This window comes from Rhinolophus hipposideros (genome assembly GCF_964194185.1).
Source record: "Rhinolophus hipposideros genome assembly, chromosome: 10".
Lineage (NCBI taxonomy): Eukaryota > Metazoa > Chordata > Mammalia > Chiroptera > Rhinolophidae > Rhinolophus > Rhinolophus hipposideros.
This window is the reverse complement of record NC_138056.1, coordinates 229945-249845: the sequence shown is the minus strand read 5'-3', so window position 1 is coordinate 249845 and position 19901 is coordinate 229945. Positions and strand designations below refer to the sequence as shown.

The following is a 19901-nucleotide window of genomic DNA, read 5'->3' as shown; positions in this document are numbered from 1 at the left end:
GCCCCAGTTTTTCCTCTGAGGGAATCAACTCTGGACTTTGGGGGGTCGAGGGAGGGTTGGATGCTGGAAGGAACCTGGAAGGTGTGTCCTGGGGTCAGGAAGAGCGAAGCTGAGGCGCGTCATGGAGTGCATCACGTGACTCTTGCTTCCCCCTGGGAGGGTTTGTCACTCTAAGCCCGTCTTACAGGAACTTCCCTCTGCAGGTGAGGGCGAAGGCCTCAGGTGGGGGCGGGGTCCCCGGGAAGGCGTCCGAGGCCCCTGGGGACCAGCGGAGGGGCGTGGCCTCCTTGCTGCGCGCGGCATGTTGACTCCGCCCCCACTGCCGGGTGGCGGAGGGACCGACGGAGCCGGAGACGGCGGCGGGAGGGAGGGAAGGAGAAGGAAGGTGAGTCCCACGCGGAAGTTAGTTGGACCCGCCCCGCCGCCGCAGCCCCACTCCGGTACCGCCAGCGCCGCGACCGCCCGCCCGCCTCTGCTCGTGGGACCCCGGGACGCAGAGGGGCGGCAGGATGCAGGTGACCCCCGCGGCGCCGGATCCACACCTGCAGCCCCTCCAGCCCGCCCCGCCCGAGAAGTGCCCGTGGGGTTCCTGGAGCCCAGGTTGAGGGGAGGCAGGCAGTGCCGGCAGAGCACTGAGGGTGTGGGGGGCGGTGGCCTTAGGCTTCATCCTGGGGACCCACCGAGGGTAGAAGTCCTCAGGGAGCCTGGCCACCCCAGTGAGTGTGTGGGGCCGGCATGGGAAGGACATGTCTAGCCCCGTCCCTGAGCCAGGACATGGGGGGCTTGGACCCCCAGACTGTGCAGCTTTAATCAGCAGCTGGCATCTGAGGGGAGGGGGACATGGCCTCCAGCGTGGGCCCACCTTGGATTGGGGAGCCCCAGGAGGCCAGCTGGGCCCTGTGCTCCCGGGGCTTCTACCCCCGGTAGAGATGGGGGCAGCTGTGGGCTGCTGGATTCTGATTGGGGGGGGGACAGAGCAGAGGCTGTGGGGGGCCCTGGAAAGGTGGGCTGGATAACATCTGGGAAGACATCTTTTGTCCTCTCTGTGGGGGAAGAGGTCACGGGGCTGGGAGGAGACACATGCCAGGTGGAGAGCGAAACCAGCCTCCCACAGGCCGCCCAGGGCCCTTTCAGGTGTGGGCCAGGCAGCAGCCTCCTGCTCCACCTCTGCCCAGGGCCTCCTCAGCCCTTCCAGAGCCAGCTCTGGCGTCCTGACACCCCTCGGCTGACCCCAGGCTCCCCTGATGGCCTGTGCTGGGGTGGAGGAGAGGCTGAGAGCTGGTTCAGGGTGGGTGGGGAGGCATTGCCTGGCAGCTGAGGTGAGAGAATCAACCCTTTGAAGGACAGGTGCAGGTGCTGACAGCCAGACCTGTGCGCCCTGCCCTAGCTCACATCAGTCCCAGGGCTCCCCGTTGGCCCCCACTGAAATCCAAGCTTCCCGCCACCTGAGCAGTCCTCTGTGCCCCGCCTCACATCCTGGCAGCTCCCTTCTTGCTCTGTGCTTATGCAAAGCTGAAGTGCTGAGGACTGAGTAGCTGGGAGGAGTAACTACCAAGGCCTTAAAGATGTTGAGTTCTGAGTCTCTGGGAGTACTGAGCACTGAGTCCCTGGATACCTATTGCACACTGCCCCTCAGGGCCTATCCACATACATTTCTGTCTCCTGGGAAGGCTGCTCCTACGTTTCGCCTCCTGCCACCCTCGTGCCCCACAAGGCCAAGCACCAGGCTACCTGCCCTGCCCAGTAGGTGCCTGTCCCTCCAGGCCTCTGTGTCCACTCACACCACACACTGCCCACCAGGGCTGCACACTGTTCGGGCTGCTGCAGCAGTGAGTGTCTGGGGAAGGATGGACGGATGGACATACGAAAGGATGAATCGACAGATGGCAGACAGACAGCTGAAGGGATGGAGGGTCACAGCGGGCAGGGAGGGAGGGAGGGGCAGATGCCCTGCTTCAGAAGCTGAGCAGGCAGAGCCAGGTGGGGACTTGCTCAGGGTCGGTGGTCAGAGGTAGTGGTGACACTTTGGTGGAGGCAGGAATGTCCCCTCCGTGGATGATGACACTGCACCCTGCTTTTGGAGCAGTCAGGAGTGCCCAGGGGTGTGATGTGAGCCCTCAGGGATAGTGGGGAGAGGCCCCCACATATCCATGTGCAGCTGGAGTGATGTCACACTTGTGTGTTCCAGGTGGCCTGGCAGACCAGGCCTGGTGAAAAGCTGGGTGGTGATCCCAATAGGGACCTGTAGACCGAACTGGAAGGGATGGGCAAAAAGCAGGACTTCCCAGCCATGGGGTGGAGGGTCTTCCTTGTCCAGAGCTGGTGGGTGAGCCTGGATGGTGGGGCTGGGAGGACCAAGGGAGAACAATAGGGACCCTAGAGCCTGGTGCTGAGAGTGTGTACCCCCCATCCGTGAACCGGATGTTGGGGACACTAATGTCCCCCATCCTGTCTAGCTGAGACTTTACTCTGTTCCCTGAGACAGGTGCTTCAGTCCTGCCCCTTTCTGTAAATCTGTCTGTGAAAGGCAGGTTTCTCCTCTGGCCCAAGACGGGGGAGAAGTTTCAGGTACTCCAAGCCACACCTGAGTGTAGGTGTCTGTGGGCTGTCAGTAGGACAGCACCGAGTGCCTGGAGTCGAGCTGGAGGCGGTGAGTGCTGTGGGGGGAAGGGAGATGGGGCAGGAGGAGAACAGCCACTTTAGGAAAGTGGAGAGCAGAGGGCCAGGGTGAGCCCCGCTGACCGATGGGGTGAGAATCCCGGAGCCCAGGTGGGAGCTGCACTGCGCTGTAGAGCACAGACTGTCTCCGTGTGCCTGTGGCGCCTGACGCCCTGGTGCCTGTGGTTCTGTCCTTGGACTTGATGCCATTCCTGGCTCCTATGACAGAGAGAGAGGGGAGCAGACCCAGGCCCATCCTGCAGCCAGCACGTGGGGAGGGGAGGTTGGAGTAGGGTTGCAGCTTTAGCCAAACAAAATAAAAAACAGATACCTGTTAAACTGAGTTGCACGTAGATAATTTCTTTTAGGACAAATGTGTTCCATGATAACAGTAAGTGGGACATACTTGTACTAAAAGGTATCTGTTGTTTATATGAAATGTAAATGTCACTGGGCGGCCTGTACTTTACCTGGCAGCCCTCTAGGACAGACTGGCTGGGGCAGTCCAGTCGGGCTTTCTGGAGGAGGCGGGCTTGAACTTGGCAGGAATGTGGCTGGAGACGGGACAGGATAGCAGGTGGAGGGACCAACAGGGGCAAAGTCCTAGCAGTGGGCAGGATGGTGAGGATGGGTGCCTGGGATGGGGTGTGAGTGCTGTGAGCCAGGAGAGGCGCTGGGACCTCCCGGGGCTGGGTAGGGGGTCTGGCACAGGCCATGGAAGGAGTAGGACTTGGGGGCCATGATGGGGTTGGCGGTGCCCAAACCTGCCAGCAGTTGGCGTGAGACGGCGTACTCCAATAGACACAGCCCCGAGGGTTCCACTCACCTTTTCTCCTGGGATGCTGCAGGTCTCTGTCCCTCCGGGGTCCCTGTGCCACCCTGGGAATCTGCCAACTGGTACTTGGGCTGGGGTCCCTCTCACCCATGCACACACAGCATGCTCAGCGCTGTGCTGGGGCTACAGAATATGTGGTGTGTGGCATCGAGTCCCATGGAGCCAACACTGTCATGGCCAAGGCTGGAGTAGGGAGGTGACCTTGGCTGGGGGCATTCCCTGGGCTCTAGGCTCCAAAGCCAGCGTCCTCTCCCTGCACCTCAGCCCCAGGGCTCCCCCTGTGTGACTGCTCTGACTACCCTAGGCTCCCACTCCTCAGCCACCTGGCTCCCCCAGCGTAAGGGCCCTGGGTCACTTTGTCTCAGCCCTCAGAGCTTGGGCAGCTTCGGCACATTGGTAAGGATTTAGGAATCCTTACCTAGAGTATTACCAAGAGTTCTAGAGACAGCGGGGGCTATCTGTGCCCCTCATCCCGTGTCCCTGAAATCCGTGCCCCATCACCTGGGCCACTGCTCAAAATGAGGAGCCCAGTACAGCCACCTTGACTCCGATGTCACCAGCTTTCCCTGTGTCCTTTCTTGTCCCAGTCAGTGCAGGATCCCATGGGCCATGTGTCGTCAGGTCTCCTTGGCCCCCTCCCATCTGGGATGGTCCCTGTGTCCCTCCTTGTCCTTGGTCATCTGCCTCGTGGGTCAGCTGAGGTCTGGAGAAAGTCCCCCTGATGTCTTCTCATGTTGAGAAGGACTATAGGTTTTAGAGAGGAGACCACATACTGTCACATCATCCTGACATCTAAGTGACATCTCCGTGACCTTCGTTGCCTGGGTAGGGTGTCTGCCAGGAGTCTCCTCTGGAAAGTGACTCCTTGCCCTCCCAAACTTTCTTCACCCATCACTCAGTGCAGCGTACACACAACAAGGAGGGTTAGGCTCCACCCGCCCGAGGGAGGAGAATGTGAGAGGCGTTCATTCCTCTACCACGTAACTAATGATACTCAAGGAGAGACTCGGAGGCCACGCTAATATCCATTTCCTCTCTAAGGTTCTGTCCACTGTCAGCATCTGTGTGTGTCTGTCCCAGACATGCCGGCAGCACTTACCTGTGCGGGTTCTCATCAGACTTATTTTTTCTAAAGTCAGTCCCATGTCACCTTGGTCCCCAATGCCCCATGTGAGGCAGCGGCCCCTTTGTGTTCCTGTTGCATGATCTGCCACCGTGTGGGGACAGCAGTGTCTTCATCCCCCACCCACCAGACCAATGGGAGTGGGTTATTTCCACAATTTTGATGTGACCTGTGCTGCGGTGAGCACCCTGTGGGGGTCTCCCAGGATGGCCGGGCCAGGCTGTAGGATGGTCAGCTTTGTGCCCCAAATTCATGCTCCAGTGTGTGTGCCACAGCAACACACAGGTTCTGTCCACGGGCACTGTCAGACCACGAAAGTGTCCGTGCCTGAGTGGTTAGAAGGAGGTGCCTCGCTGACCTGCATTTCCTGACCTTTCTGGGGTTCCTGTGTCTTCACCTGGCTGTGCCCGTCTTCTGTGAAATCCGTTTGCTAATTTGTGGTGCAGGTCCGCGCCTCCTGGCCCTCGCTGAACAGCTAGCCCACCTTGAATTCCTGACTTGTTTTCCTGCCTCCCCACCAGCTTTGGGTTCAGCCCCTCGGAAGTGGGGCACCTGACCCAGGGGATGCTCTCCTGTAGGAGCGATCCCCAGCCTTCTGTCTGCCCCGCGCCACAGGGTGAAGACAGCTTCCAGATCCTGGTGGAGCCCACAAGTGACAGCTTCCCGCTGATGGAGATCAGCACTTGTAAGGTGAGTCTCTGCCTGGACCCACCCCACCCCCCGGGCTGGTCCGTCGCACGCCCCACACCCTGCACAGGCCGTCTAGCCCCGGCCTGCATCCACACCTCCTTCCTGCAGACAGAGGCCTCTGAGCCGTGGGATTACGTCCTTGTGGTCAACCGTCACACCAAGAGAGAGCGCAGGAATATCTACCTTCAGTTCCTGGAGAACCTCAAGGGAAAGGGCTTCCAGTACGAGGTGGGCCAGCTGAGGGCCGGGGCTCCCGGGTGCCGGGTGGGTCCTGGGCAGGTGTCTGGAAAGGTGGCCTGTGGCTTTGCACCAAGGTGAAGGGGCCAGGCCAGTGGCTGTGGACGATGCGGGAAGGGTTCCGGGGTGCAGGACAGGGTCCCATGAGGCTCTGCCCCAGGTGAAGGACGACCAGAAGAAGATATTCTGTGGGATCCGAGCTGAAAGCCGGATCTTCGACCTGTACTGCACATTTCTCCTGGAGCCCGAGGATCAAGCCCCCACACAGTGGCTGACCCCTGTCCCACCCACCACCAGGTGAGAGGCTGGGCCAGGAGGCCCCCTGCCCGCCGTGTGCCAGGTCCAGGCAGGGGAGACTCCCAAGCGTGGCCTCACAGCTCTGTGCTGCAGTTTCCATACCTGTGAAAAAGGACAATGACAGTTCTCACCTGTTCAAGTGTTCTGAAAGCTACATGGAGCCATGTTCCCAGACTCAAAGGGTGTGCAGGATTTGAAGATGCCAAGGGGGACCCTCCCAGCCATCCATCCTGGCTCTGAACCCAGATGCAGGTCCCCACCTCTTCACTCCAGACCTAATGCCCTTCCCCGGACATCTGTCCCTGGCCTCCCAGGCACCCAACTGCTCCTCCCCCTCCAAGCACCTGCTTCTACCACTCACCGTCCCTCCAGCCCTACATGCTGGTCTGCCTGCCCTCCCCACATCCCTCCTCCATCACCTGCCCAGCTCATCCCAGGCCCTTCTGAGCTCAGCTGGGACCTTGTCAGTAAAGACTAGCAACGAACACTCCTGGCATCTGGACACCAGGCAGCAGAGGGGCCTCCGGGGAAAACGGTCTTGGGGAGGAGCAGGGGAGGATGATTCGTAGAGGCACCTTGATGGGACCTGGGACCTCCAGGGGACCACGTCTCAGAGGAGGATGTTCCAGAGGAGTGTGGCTCTGCGGTCACATGCTCGGTTGTGCCACTTCCTAGCTGTGTGACCTTGGGCAAGTTCCTCAGCCTGTCTGAGCCTCAGTTTCCGAATAGGCAAAACGGCCCCAGGGGTGTACGAGGATGCATGCACGTAAGGTGCAGGGTGTGCTCCGGATGTGTGGGGGGTCCAGGTAGAAGGTGTGATGAGCGGGGGGGGGGGGGGAGGTTGGGCCAGGCGTCTGGGGTCCTGGGAGGAGAGGGACTGGCCCCGAGAGAGCCCCATCCTGGAGACACAGAGTGGCTGGACCCTGGGAGGATATAAGGAGATTGGGGATGGGCTCCCAGATGAGTCCTGGGTTCTGGGCTCTGGTTAGATGGTCAGGCAGGTGGGCTTCTCCAGGATGGAGAGGGCTTGGGACCTGGCCAGACGGGGTAGGATCCACTGAGGTCACACGGGGTCATCCTGAACCAGCTCTTGTGTTCTAGAATCCGAATTGTCCACTTCGTCCTAAAGAACACGACGGCAGCTGGTGGTGAGGACAGAGTGGGCAGGTGGCCCATTAGCGGCCCACCAGGAGGGGCGTTGACCTGGGGAGATGGGGGCAGGGTCCTCGCTCACCCTTACTCCCCTCTGACCCGAGACTTCCTGTGACTTTTAGACACACTTGGTGATTTGGTAAAGAAAGGGGTCTTTGAGGCCAAGTTCCCCCTGCACAAGGTAAGGGATGGGAGAGGTTGTGAGGGCGGGAGTGGAGGGAGGAAGCTTTCAATGTCAGTCACCTGTGTCTAGGGGGAGGGAGACCTGAAGACAAAATGGGCCCGGTGGAGAAACATGTTCCAAAAGCAGCCGATTGATGACATCAGGTAATACTGCCCCAAACAAATGCCCTGTGTGCCCACAGACACACCTGTGTAACCCAGAGACCCATCTGTGCCCCGCAGACACACTGTACCCCTGCACACACCTATGCACCCACAGACGCAATGTTCCCCCAGTCACACCTATGCACCCATATACACTTGTGCCCCTGCAGACACACCTATGCACCCACAGACGCAATGTGCCCCCACGTACACACCTGTGTGCCCACAGACACTGGACCCCCCAGACATACCTATGCACCCATGGACAGACACACCTGTGCCCCCAGCAAATAGGTGTGTCTGTGTGCCCCCCTCAGATACACTGAAACCATCAATACAGACACTCCTTGCCCCCACGTGTGGCATCCCCCACCCAGACGCTGGCCAGACACGTGACCCCTTGTGGGACGGCCCTGATGAGCAGCTTTGCCCATAGGTGCTACTTTGGTGAGAAGGTGGCCCTGTACTTTGCCTGGCTCGGTTGGTACACCTACATGCTGGTACCTGCCGCCCTGTTCGGCCTCATCACCTTCCTGAGCGGCTTCTCCCTGTTTAACGCCAGCCAGATCAGGTGGAGGGCTGGGGGGGGGGCGGGGGCGGGGTGGGGGGCCAGGGATGGGACGGGGGCGGGGCCAGGGATGGGGTGGAGCGGGGGCGGGGCCAGGGGTGGGGCGGGGCCAGGGGTGGGGCGGGGCGGGGGCGGGGCCAGGGATGGGGTGGAGCGGGGGCGGGGCCAGGGATGGGGCGGGGCGGGGGCGGGGCCAGGGATGGGGTGGAGCGGGGGCGGGGCCAGGGATGGGGGGCGGGGCCAGGGATGGGGTGGAGCGGGGGCGGGGGCCAGGGATGGGGCGGGGCGGGCGGGCGGCAGGGGCGGGGCGGGCGGCAGGGAAGAGCCACACCAGTTGGGTCCTTGCACCCCCAGCAAGGAGATCTGTGAGGCCCACGACATCTTCATGTGTCCTCGCGGCGACCACAGCCGCAGGTACCAGCGCCTCTCGGACACCTGCACCTTTGCCAAGGTTTGCTGTCCTGGAGGTCCCTGTCAGGCCCCGGTCGCGCGTGGGAAAGCCCGTGCCCCCGTCCTCAGAGGAGGGGAAGGGAGGCTCGGGCGCTGCAGGGTGCACCTCTGGGGGCGGGGGTGAGGCACAGGGAGGCCGACGCCAGCCCCTGCGCTCCCACGTCTCCGCAGCTCACCCACCTCTTCGACAACGAGGGCACCGTGGTGTTTGCAATCTTCATGGCTCTATGGGGTGAGTGGCTGAGGGCGGCTGAGGGCCAACCTGAGATCCAGGGCCACCCCAGACCCTCCCTGGGACACGTGTGACACCCTCCTGGCTCCTGTTGCAGCCACAGTGTTCCTGGAGATCTGGAAACGGCAGCGAGCCAAAGTGGTGCTGCACTGGGACCTGTACGGGTGGGATGAGGACCAGGTGAGGTGCTGCCGGGTGACCCCGCCAGGGACTGTGTCTCCCCAGAGCCCCGTGTGGCCACACCTGGTCTGTCGTGTCTGAGGCGTGTGGCCCCGTGTCGGGCATGTGTCCCCATGTGTGGCATGTGTCCTGTATCTGAAGCATGTGTCTCTGTGTCAGAGGCATGTATTCTCATGTGAGACATGTCCCCGTGTCTGAGGCGTGTGTCCAGTGTCAGAAGCATGTGTCCCTGTGTCTGAGGCATGAGTCCCGTGTCTGAGGCATGTGTCCCTGTGTCTGAGGCATGTGTACCGTGTCTGAGGCATGTGTCCCTGTGTCTGAGGTGTGTGTCCCTGTGTCTGAGGCATGTGTACCGTGTCTGAGGCATGCGTCCCTGTGTCTGAGGCATGTGTCCCTGTGTCTGAGGCATGTGTACCGTGTCTGAGGCATGTGTCCCTGTGTCTGAGGCGTGTGTCCCTGTGTCTGAGGCATGTGTACCGTGTCTGAGGCATGTGTCCCTGTGTCTGAGGTGTGTGTCCCTGTGTCTGAGGCATGTGTACCGTGTCTGAGGCATGTGTCCCTGTGTCTGAGGTGTGTGTCCCTGTGTCTGAGGCATGCGTCCCTGTGTCTGAGGCGTGTGTACCGTGTCTGAGGCATGTGTCCCGTGTCTGAGGCATGTGTCCCCATGTGAAACGTGCGTCCCGTGTCTGAGGACGCACCGCTGCCCTCCCCAGGAGGAAATGGCGCTCCAGCTCATTAATGACCCTCACTACAAGCTCCAGCGGCACGAGCACTCCTACCTGAGAAGCACCATCATCCTCATCTTGTCTTTGTTCATGGTACTCCCGGGGGTCGGTGGGGGGCTGGAGACCGAGCAGGGGACAGCCCTCGAGACCCCTCCGTCCTGACTGCCCTCTACAGATCTGCTTCATGATCGGCATGGCCCACATCCTGGTGGTCTACCGCGTCCTGGCTGCCGCCCTCTTCAGCAGCTCGGCCCTGCCCTTCCTGGAGGAGCAGGTGACCACGGCTGTGGTGGTGACCGGGGCCCTGGTGCACTATGTGACCATCACCATCATGACCATGGTGGGTGGGTGTGTGGGGGGAGGGGCGGCGGGGGGGTGTCTCCGCTGAGGCCCAAAGTGAGCCCTCCGGTCTCCCCTCCCACAGGCCAACAAGCGTGTGGCTCTGAAGCTTTGTGACTTTGGTGAGAGCAGGGGCACACAGCCTCGCCTTGGCTCCCAGGGAGACACGGGAGGCAGAGGGAGGGGTCCAGGCTGGGGCGCTTGTGGCCTGGGTCGGGGCAGGGGGCTGTCTCTGTCACGTCTCCCACCAGAGGGCAGGGGCTTGTCCTAGGAGATAAGTGAGGGTTGCAGGTGTCTCTGAGCCGTCCGAATAGGGCCAGGCCAGGTGTGGGACTGTCATGGGGTTAGGGATGGGCGAGGGACAGCCCACGTCTCATTCCAGAGAAGCCCAGGACCTTATCGGAGCAAGAGAGCAAGTTCACTATCAAGTTCTTCACGCTGCAGTTCTTTGCCCACTTCTCCTCCCTCATCTACATCGCCTTCATCCTGGGCAGGTGAGGGCCGCCCTCCAACTCCACTCTGCCCCCTAAAAAGAGGACGGCCTGCTCTTTTTAATTTTTCAAATAATTCAGGCTCAGAACAAGTGGGAACCCAGGACAGGAAGCCCATGGTTAAGCACCCACTCTGCGGTCCCCTGCCCGAGGGGACACCGCCACCACCTGTGGATCTGACCAGACGTTTTTACACCCATAACGTGCACACACGTGCGCAGTGGTTGTCCTGGAAACAGCTATCGCTTTTCACTTGAAAACATGCTTGCGGCCTGTTCCCTGTCTGCGTTACTGGGGAGGCCTCATCTAAAACCACCCCGTGCGCTTTCTCTGGTGGGATGTGCCGGGACTCACTGAGCACTTCAGTGGGTAGACCTGTGGGTTTTTCCAATTTTGATTTTTACGACTTGGTGAACCCCCCACATAACACACGGGCACACACTTGCCCTCACTTTTCTAATTAGTGAAGTGAACCTTTTTCGTTCAATCAATATACAGTTTTCATCTTTTCTGAAGAAAATCATTGCTCCACTTGTCCTGTGTGTTTGATTAAATTTTGTAAGGTACACGCATGCTGCCAGTGGATCCCAAACTCTCTATCAGAACTTCAAAAAATATCTCACCTCCTCCAGTCTGTTCAGAGACATCAGGGTGCCGTGACCTTCCTGTCCTTGGGGACGCCATCCTGGTGTCCGTCCCTTCCCCTCGGGGCTGTGGCTAAAGTCACAAGATGGCACTTCCATCCACGTAGGACCACAGGTTTCCCAGTGGCTTCCTGGGGAGGAAAGGTGGGGGTCAGATATGCTGCGCTCCCTGGTGACAGAGGCCTGAGCACGCTGGGCTTCTACGTGGACACCCTGCCCTCCGCCTGGCTTCCAGTGCTGCCTCCCACGGCGTGCGACTTTGTACTTGTGACTGCACCTCTTCTCAAGTCCCCAGGCTTCTGAATTTCTCAGCTGTGAGTCCGGGTGGGTCTTTTTCATTCAATGTGCTCCACTCATCCCCACCCCTCCTCCGCCTCACTGCCTTTCCCTTCACCATCACAAATGTGCTGTCACTTTCTGTCACATAGTCCTCTCACCATCACATCCAGTTTCTGGCCTCCCCCTGCAGCTTCTCCCTCCTTGGTACTGGTTGTTCCCCTCCCCTCTGCTGGCTGTTCCTCTTCTCCCAAAGTACAAATGTTACCTGTTACCACGCCCTCCGCAGCACCCATTCTTGTGACCCTAGGCACTGTCTCTCTCTCTCTCTCTCTCTCTTTCTCTCTCTCTCTCACACACACACACACACACACGCACACGCACGCGCACGCACACGCACACACACACACACTCCTGTCTCCAGCCCAGACCTCTCCCTGGAGTCCAGGCTCATAGCTCCAGCTGCCTCTCACCATTCCCCCTCCGATGTCCTGCAGGCACCCCAAGCCCGTCCCCAGTCTCCCTCCTCCACGTGGTTGGCAACAAACTGGGTCCCCTTCCATGGCTTCCGCCTCATCTGGCTGCCCAGGACACAACACACACATCTTTGTTCACTGTCTGTCCGGACCAGCAGCTCCCTCAGGGAGCGGGGCCTGTGCTCTGCTGAGTTCTCAGCCATATGGCAGGCCTGGCCGTAGCACCACCGTGTGTCACGTCCTATGAGAAGGAACTGCCACACTTGCTGGGCTCGAGCCCCGGGCCCTCGGTTCTGAGGGATTTTTGTGCATCTTGTGTTTGATAATCTCTGCTGACGTTTCTGGAATTCTTTTTGTTTGGAAATTGGATCTCCTGGATTGATCACCTAATTGCCTTTGCTTTTTTTCTTCCATTTTTGTTCCAGCTTTGGGGGCTTTCTCTCAACTCTTGTCCAACCCTGCACTGGAACGTTTTACTTCTGCTCATGTTCTAAGTTCAGGGCACGCCTTTTGACGTCTGCAGGTTCCTCACGGCCGCCTGCTCGTGTCACTGGCATACCCTGCCTGTTCTTGCCTGAGGATGATGCCTCTTTTTTCTCCTGCTCTAGCATCGTTTCTGTTCCTTCTGGCTTTCTTTTATGTTCTTTCTTCGATTGGTCTCTGATTTTGATGTAGAGACTTTCCTTAGATGTCCTCGATTCTTGGCCACCTGTCCGTAACTGAGAAAGGCACACGCCAGTGGCTTTCATCTGAGCCACATGTCTCTGTTGGTCCCTGGAGGGGAATTCCTGGTCTCCTGCCTGGAGGAGGAAGGATACTTGTCTGTGCACTGATAGCCCAGCTGGGGAAGGTACAGTGTGAGGGCTCAATGACCACTGGCTCAACCCTACGATCCAGTTCCCTTCATCTGCGAGGTGATGCCTGGTAGGTGGTGTCAGCAGCTAGCCATTTTAATTGACAATTGGAGAGCACTGAATTTAGGTAGAGTGCTAAAGGGACCTCCAAAAATGCCATGCTCACCCACAAAGCCACCCACTGTGCACTCTATTGCACACTCCGTCGAGGTGATGGGCAAAGGGTTTTTGTTTTCAAAGCTGCCTTAAAGAAAACTATCAGTGAGAGTCGGGCATCTTTGCAGATATTTCTTGACCAGCCTGTCTACCATCCTGTCTGTCACACAGAGTCTGTCCTCCCAGCGCCCTCCCTTGGGAGCCCCCTACTTTTCTCACTGCGCTGGGTCTGCTGCCCTCTGTGCCTGTGCATCTTTTGCTTTCCCAGGCTGGATCATCACTTCCTGGATTCCCAAGCCGCCTTCTTTCTTGCTCTTGGCTTTCATTTACCAAAGGAAATATCTGAAAGGTGAGCTTTCTGAATTCTTGTATGGCCGAAGATGTCATGATTGTTCCTTTGTACGGCTGACACAACTGGGTACAGAAATCTAGCTTCAAAACGATATTCCTTTCTAGAACTTTAAATGCATTGCTCCACTGTCTTTGAACATGTCAAAAGGGTGAGGAGAAGTGCAGGAAATGTGATTTCTGTTCCTTCCTAGTTGACCTAGTTTTTTTCCTTCTAGAAGTTTCGGATCTTCTCTTTAAACTGGAGGAACAATTTAGGGCTGGGTCTTTTCTTCATGCACTGTGCTAGTCAATTATTTTGTCCTTCCAAGAAAAAACCCCATCCTGCTGAGGTGCACTAAATTCTCTTTTCTTTTTATAATTTTCTCTTAGTTAAAAAAAGAAAATCTTCCCTTTGCTGTCTCTTTATGGAACTTCTGGTCCTCTTGGGTTTGTCATCTGAGTTTCTTACCTTTTCTCTCACATATTCCACCTCTGTTTTCATAGTCAACATGTGGAGATTTCCTTCACTTTGACTTTTTGCCTCTCTAGTTGTTTTAACAATTAAAGCCTTAATTTCCAAGTCTCTCTTTTTTTTTAAAGGTTTTATTGGGGAAGGGAAACAAGACTTTATTGGGGGAACAGTCTACTTCCAGGACTTTTTTCCAAGTCAAATTGTCGTCCTTTCAATCTTAGTTGTGGAGGGTGCTGTTCAGCTTCAAGTTGTTGTCCTTTCAATCTTAGTTGTGGAGGGCGCAGCTCAGCTCCAGGTCCAGTTGACATTTTCTAGTTGCAGGGGGCGCAGCCCACCATCCCTTGCGGGAGTTGAACCGGCAACCTTGCGGTTGAGAGGACGCGCTCCAACCAACTGAACCATCCGGGAGCTCAGCGGCAGGTCAGCTCAAGGTGCCGTGTTCAATCTTAGTTGCAGGGGGCGTAGCCCACCATCCCTTGCGGGACTTGAAGAATCAAACCGGCAACCTTGTGGTTGAGAGCCCACTGGCCCATGTGGTAATCGAACTGGCAGCCTTCGGAGTTAGAAGCATGGAACTCTAACCACTTAAGCCACTGGGATGGCCCTCCTAGTCTTTTTCTTCCCCTCTATTTTTTGGTAGCATCTTTTTGTTGTTTTTATAGATGCAGTATTTTCTTGAGGATATCAATGGATTTTTTCCTCTTTAAGTTCTCTTCTGTTCCCTGATTATCTCTTGTTCCCTAAAGGGTCCAGTTTCTGTTTCTCCATTGTGGTTCTTCTCTTTTGCACAGCCGATCTTCCTTGCATCTGAAGATTCATAGCTCCCCATTTATCTTGAAGAACAAAGGGTGGGCTGGGTTTTCCTGGGCAGATGGGGTAGGTCTTTGTAATAACTCATACTTGTTGCACACTCACACATTCTAAGTGCTTCATGTTCGAGTCTAAGCTGCACAACAGCCCTATTGAGTAGGGCATCTCATCCCCCTTTTACAGATGAGGTGACTGAGGCCCAGAGAGGTGAAGAAACCTCCTCAGGGTCACACTGTCAATAGGGAGCAGAACAGATGACAGCAGAGTCTGGTTGTCTCCACACACCACCTGATTGCATGTGGGTCTCTGGGGAAAGAATGTGAATGCTTATCCAGTAGCCCATATTATTCCGGGGCACATCTTTATGTCATGAGATTTGTGTGTTCCTTTATTGTGTCCGTTTTTCAGGCCATGCTCCAAAGGCTCCCTCCTCAAGATTAAAAAGGTGCTCAGCTGTGATCTCCTTTCATGTTTATGGTTTCAACATTTTAAACATTGGAATCTTTGATTCATGAGGGATTTATTGTGCTGCAAGGGGCAGAGGGAAGCCTGTTTTTTTGTTCGCAAAAGACCAGGACTCACTGTGTTGGGCTTTTTAAAAATTTTATTTTTGTGTGTGTTGTGCTTTACTGCCAGATGGGCCTGTGCTTGCTCCTTACTCTTCTTTCTTGCTTTTCCTTTTTTTATGATCATTTACCCGTTTATTATTCTAGGTGACCTTTAGAATCATTTTGTCAAACTACATCAAAGTTCTATGGGGTTTAACTTAAGACTGAGGTAGAATTATACAGTTTTTTAGGGAGAACCAACATGGATAGTGGGTTAACTTTCTGTTGCTGCCGTAACAGATGATCACAGCTTCGTGTCTTTAAGCAATATACAGTTGGGTAGACCAGAAAGCCAAAATGGGCTTTGCCGGGCTGAAATCAAGGTGCCAGAGGGCTGTGTTCTGTCTGGAGGCACAAGGAGAGCGTCTGTTCTGCCTTTCTCAGCTTCTAGAGGCCATCTGAATCCCTTGACGCCTGGCCCCTTCCTCCTCCATCTTCAAAGCCAGCAGCAGCAGCTGAGTTTTCAGCCTGCCATTTCTCTGGCTCCCACCCTTCCCCATTTAAGGACCCTGGTGCTCACACTGGGACCACCTGGATAACCCAGGATAAGCTCCCCACTTTGAGGTCAGCTCGGTAGCAACCTCGGCGCCATCTGCTGTGTTAGGTAACATAGTCACAGGCTGCAAGAATTAGCATGTGGTCATCTTTGGGGGCCCATCATTCTGTCTCCCACAAACATACAGTCCTGACTTTTCCAATCAAAGAACAAGTTTTCTATATTCACGTCTTTTGTTAATGTTCTTTAGCAGCTCTAGTTTTCTGCACATGGGGCCCACCAATTTCTTCTGAACTTCCCGATCGCTGTTTCAGTGTTTGCTGATGTGTGTGACAGACCACCTTCTGCTGTGTCCCACTGGTCTTGCGGCTCCCAGGAAGTGACTTGGCTATCAATTCCGCTCCCTCTGAGCACGTGTCAGTTGATTTATCCAAGTTTTTTAGTTGGTATATTTTGGTTTTCTGAGTACATGATCATATTTTCTAAAATAGTAACTTTTCCCTTTGCCAATTTATATTGTTCTAGAACCCTGTTGAATACCCATCAGAAACTAGAACAGGAATGCATCCAGGATTTCACCACTAAGCCTTTGGCTTAATAGAGTTTATATTTTTATCATGTTATGGACAGCAGGTGACTTAAACCCAAATGTGCACAGTTTCCATGGGGGGAAACTGAGGCCACTCCTCGCAGGCCTTGTCTACAATGCACGTCTGAGCGGGTGATCAACTTAGCTCCCCGTGTGTGCATGTGTGGGGCGTAAGCCTCTGCTCACCTGCAGTGCGGGCTCCTTTCCCTCCCCCCAGACCCCCACGCCTCCCCACTGCCCCTTCTGTCCTGCTCCACCCCCACCCTGTCAGAGGCAAGGTGCTGCCCTCAGCCTCACCGCCCTTCCAGGATCAACGGTCACCCCGGGAAGTCTGTGCGCCTGGCGGGCTTGTGGAAGCTGGAGGAGGTCAGTGTGTCCTGCATGCTTTGCTGCCCTGTCCCTGAACTGCCCTCCCTCCCAGGCCTGACCTCCCGTCCCTGCCCCTCCCGCAGTGCCATCTCAGTGGCTGCATGATGGATCTGTTCCTGCAGATGGCCATCATCATGGGTCTTAAACAAACGCTCAGCAACTGCATAGAGTACCTGAAGCCGTGAGGACCACCCTCCTTCCCGGGGGCACCCGAACCTCAGACCCCTCCCTGACGCCCTGCCCTTCTCCCCACCTCCCAGAGCCAACAAGTCCCAGGGGCCCCTTCATCCCCAGCACCGCTCACTGTCCCCACCTGCTGCTCATCACTCATAGATGGCTGGCCCACAAGTGCCGCTCAATACCAGACCGTGAGTCCTCAGACCCGGAGCTGAGGGACTGGAAGCGCAACTATCACCTGAACCCCGTCCACACCTTCAGCCTGTTCGATGAGTTCATGGAGATGAGTGCGTGGGCGCTGGGGTGGTACCGGGGTCTGCGTGGGAGGACGTTCGGAGGAAGCTGGGGGTGGGATAGAAGGTATGGGAGGAAGCTGGGGGGCTGGAGGGGCAGAGGGCCTGGGAGCTCAGGGTGACGACGCCCACCCCAGTGATGCAGTTCGGCTTCACCACCATCTTCGTGGCCGCCTTCCCGCTGGCCCCGCTGCTCGCGCTCTTCAGCAACCTCGTGCAGATCCGCCTGGACGCCATCAAGATGATCCGGCTGCAGAGACGCCTCGTGCCGCGCAAGGCCAAGGACATCGGTGGGTCTGGGGTCCAATGAGATGGTTGCTCAGAGCGGGGCACACAGCCCGGGGGCAGGGGTGGTAAGGGGCGTTGGGACCTCACCAGTCTATTTGAAACAATCACTCTAGGCAGTGGTGGCCAGGCCAGCCCCCTCACCCTACAGACTGCCTCCAAGCACCCTCATCTAGCAAGAGGGGGCCTGGGGTGGGCTCAGGTCCAAGAAAGAGGAAGGGCCCTCCCTTCCGCCCCAGGATGTGGCTGAAGGGCCTGCAGCCTCCTTGGGGGGCCCAGGCAAAAAAGCTGGACTCTGAGGACAGGGAGCTGAGGGACGGAGGGCCCTGCAGCTGGGGCAGGCAGAGAGCAGGTGGCCTGTCACCAGACTGGCCTCACTGAGAAGGACAGGTGTCAGGGACGAACAGAGAGGATGGGGTGCTGCACATAGGCAGAGACGGAGCCCTGTGAGGGGCCCCAGGTTAAAGGGTTACACCCAGGGGTGAGGACCCAGGAGGTGGAGCAGGCTTGGGGGCAGCTGAGGGGTTCAGGCAGAACAGCGGGACAGGGACCAGAGCCCCTTCCCATCTATGTCAAGGACAAAGGGGTCAGGAGAGCAGAGGCTGGGCTATGTCCGCCATGGCCCAGGTCCCCTCATCAGTGGCCTGGCCCCATGACTGCAGTGGGGTGCCATTTGCAGAGGTGTGACAAGACCCTGGGATTATTCAGGTTTCCAGCCTTGGGAGATGGATGGGTAGAGGTGGGGTGGGCTGTACCAGTGGTCATGGCTTGAGGAACCAGACCACCTCACTCCACTGCTGTGGCCCAGGGACCTGGCTGCAGGTGTTGAAGACCATCGGCGTGCTGGCGGTCATTGCCAACGGGATGGTCATCGCCTTCACATCTGAGTTCATCCCCCGAGTGGTGTACAAGTACCGATATGGCCCATGCCGAGAGGGGGCCCACCCTGAAGTCGAGTGAGGGGTCGCTGCCACACAGCCCTGGGGAATCTCACACTGTCCAGGGAACCCTGGGAGAACGGCCCAACCACCGCCCAGCCCAGGGGAGCCCAGGAGAAGCCTTGATGCTGTCAGCATTGCCTGGGGTGGCCCTGCCCTCCTGCACTGACCTGCAGACCCAGGAGTGCTGACAGGACACCCAGTGGGAATTAAAGACCCAGAACCAGCTGTCATCTAAGTGGGCACAACCGGCATGGCCCCGCAGCCCCTGGCAGGAAAGGCAGCTGGTTTTATCCCCAGTCCCTTCAGCCTCCCCCAGTCGCCTGTGTTTGGGGAATGGAGGGGTCTTCATTCTATTCCACCATGATGGCCCCATCAGACAGGCCTTAGCTCCAGGGAAACACCCGAGGCCTGAAGGGGCCACACCCTGCCCTCTCCGCCCCCTGCAGCCCCCGCCCCGAGACTCACTCTCCTCTCCCCCGCCAGCTGCCTCACAGGCTACGTCAACCACAGTCTGTCTGTATTCTACACCAAAGACTTCAATGACTCTGTCAGGATAAAGGGCTCAGAGCACATCACCGAGTGCAGGTTTGGACCCCCCCTCCCCCATTAGTGCCCTCTGAACTCCTGACCCCTGACCTTGGTCCTTCCCCACCCCAGGTACCGGGACTATCGCAACTCTCAGGACTACAACTTCTCCGAGCAGTTCTGGGTCCTGCTGGCCATCCGGCTGGCCTTCCTCATCCTGTTTGAGGTAGGCTAGAACTGGGCACCTTGGGGTGGGCCGCTCTTTCCAGCCCTTCTTCTGGCCCCCAGGCCCTAAAACCCCCCTCAGCCTGCTTGACCCCCCCACTCAGCCCCTGTCCCACCCCCAGCACGTGGCCTTGTGCATCAAGCTTGTGGCTGCTTGGTTTGTGCCTGACGTCCCTCAGAAAGTGAAGAACACTGTTCTGGAGGAGAAGTACCAGAGACTCCGGGACAAGTACCGGAGATTCCAGAAGATGTGGTATGGGAGGCCCAGGTCGGCGGGGTGGGCTGGATCTAGGGGACCCCCACCAACTCCACTCCTACCTCCAGCTCCAGCCCCAAGAGCACAACCGTCTAGGGGACCCAGAGCTGTCACTGGCGCCCAGGAGACGAGACTCAGAACCGCCACCACCACCTCTCCCCACTGCCCGGCACTGTACATGTGTGTGTGTTATGGGGGGGTGCTGTAAGAAGGCCCACATATATGTGGGTGTATGGGTCCTTGTACATGAGGGATCCTAGCAAGTCTATATATGGGCACCCCGTGTACGCTTGGGGCATCTGGGCGCAGCACCCTTGTCTGATGTGTGAAGCTCCATCTGTGAGGGCTCAGGCTTGGCACGACCCTGACTTGAACTCTGGGTCACCACTGCCACCATACAGCTGTAGGGGAAGGAGGCTTCTTATGCAGTCACAACACAGGAAAACCAGCTGTTTCCTGAACCTCCAACTTCTGGGCCCCAGATCCTGGTGGGTCAGGGGACCCTGACCCCACCTCTCTGGCTCCCCTCAGCCAGCAGAACTTTTTATAATAAAATAAAACCTCTTTGTGTCAACTTTTGGACCTCTGATGGATTGTGTCTGCCTTCCGGGCTACATGGGAAACAGGCCCAGATGGGAAAAGGTCTGGATGTGGTAGCCTCCTTGCCCCCCTCTGGGTTTCCATGAGCTTCCGAAGGTGAGGGGCGCCTTATGAGGCCCCTACCCTCCCTGCACGTGGGGTTTAGGGGCAGGAGTCAAGGCAGTCTTCCTGGAGAAAGAGGGAGAGGAAGTGGAGGCCAGAACCACAAAGGTGCC

At 57.5% G+C, this 19901-nt stretch overlaps 1 protein-coding gene across 2 annotated transcripts; it reads left to right on the top strand.

Annotated features, from left to right (window-relative positions):
• Nucleotides 1-328: 328 nt before the first annotated feature.
• ANO9 (anoctamin 9) lies at nt 329-19665 on the top strand. Of its 2 annotated transcripts, none has more exons than XM_081061966.1 (24): nt 329-515; nt 5232-5306; nt 5415-5534; nt 5704-5840; nt 6942-6988; nt 7115-7173; nt 7246-7319; nt 7756-7890; nt 8242-8338; nt 8509-8569; nt 8667-8749; nt 9463-9567; nt 9650-9814; nt 9899-9935; nt 10196-10307; nt 16324-16381; nt 16468-16565; nt 16718-16848; nt 16992-17144; nt 17948-18095; nt 18564-18665; nt 18738-18831; nt 18953-19083; nt 19155-19665. In XM_081061966.1, the coding sequence occupies exons 1-24, from the start codon at nt 510-512 to the stop codon at nt 19180-19182; spliced, it is 2256 nt and encodes a 751-aa protein (XP_080918092.1). In that variant the 5' UTR covers nt 329-509; the 3' UTR covers nt 19183-19665. The 2 variants fall into 2 exon arrangements, with proteins under 2 accessions (XP_080918092.1, XP_080918093.1); XM_081061967.1 differs by having other exon boundaries at nt 331-385.
• The last annotated feature ends 236 nt before the right edge of the window (nt 19666-19901 follow it).

What these genes read in the sequence shown, in the direction of transcription:
- ANO9 (XM_081061966.1), top strand. An exon ending in ACACCTGCACCTTTGCCAAG is followed by an intron (nt 8,339 to 8,508) that starts GTTTGCTGTCCT and finishes ACGTCTCCGCAG; the next exon opens with CTCACCCACCTCTTCGACAA. An exon ending in CGATGAGTTCATGGAGATGA is followed by an intron (nt 16,849 to 16,991) that starts GTGCGTGGGCGC and finishes CGCCCACCCCAG; the next exon opens with TGATGCAGTTCGGCTTCACC.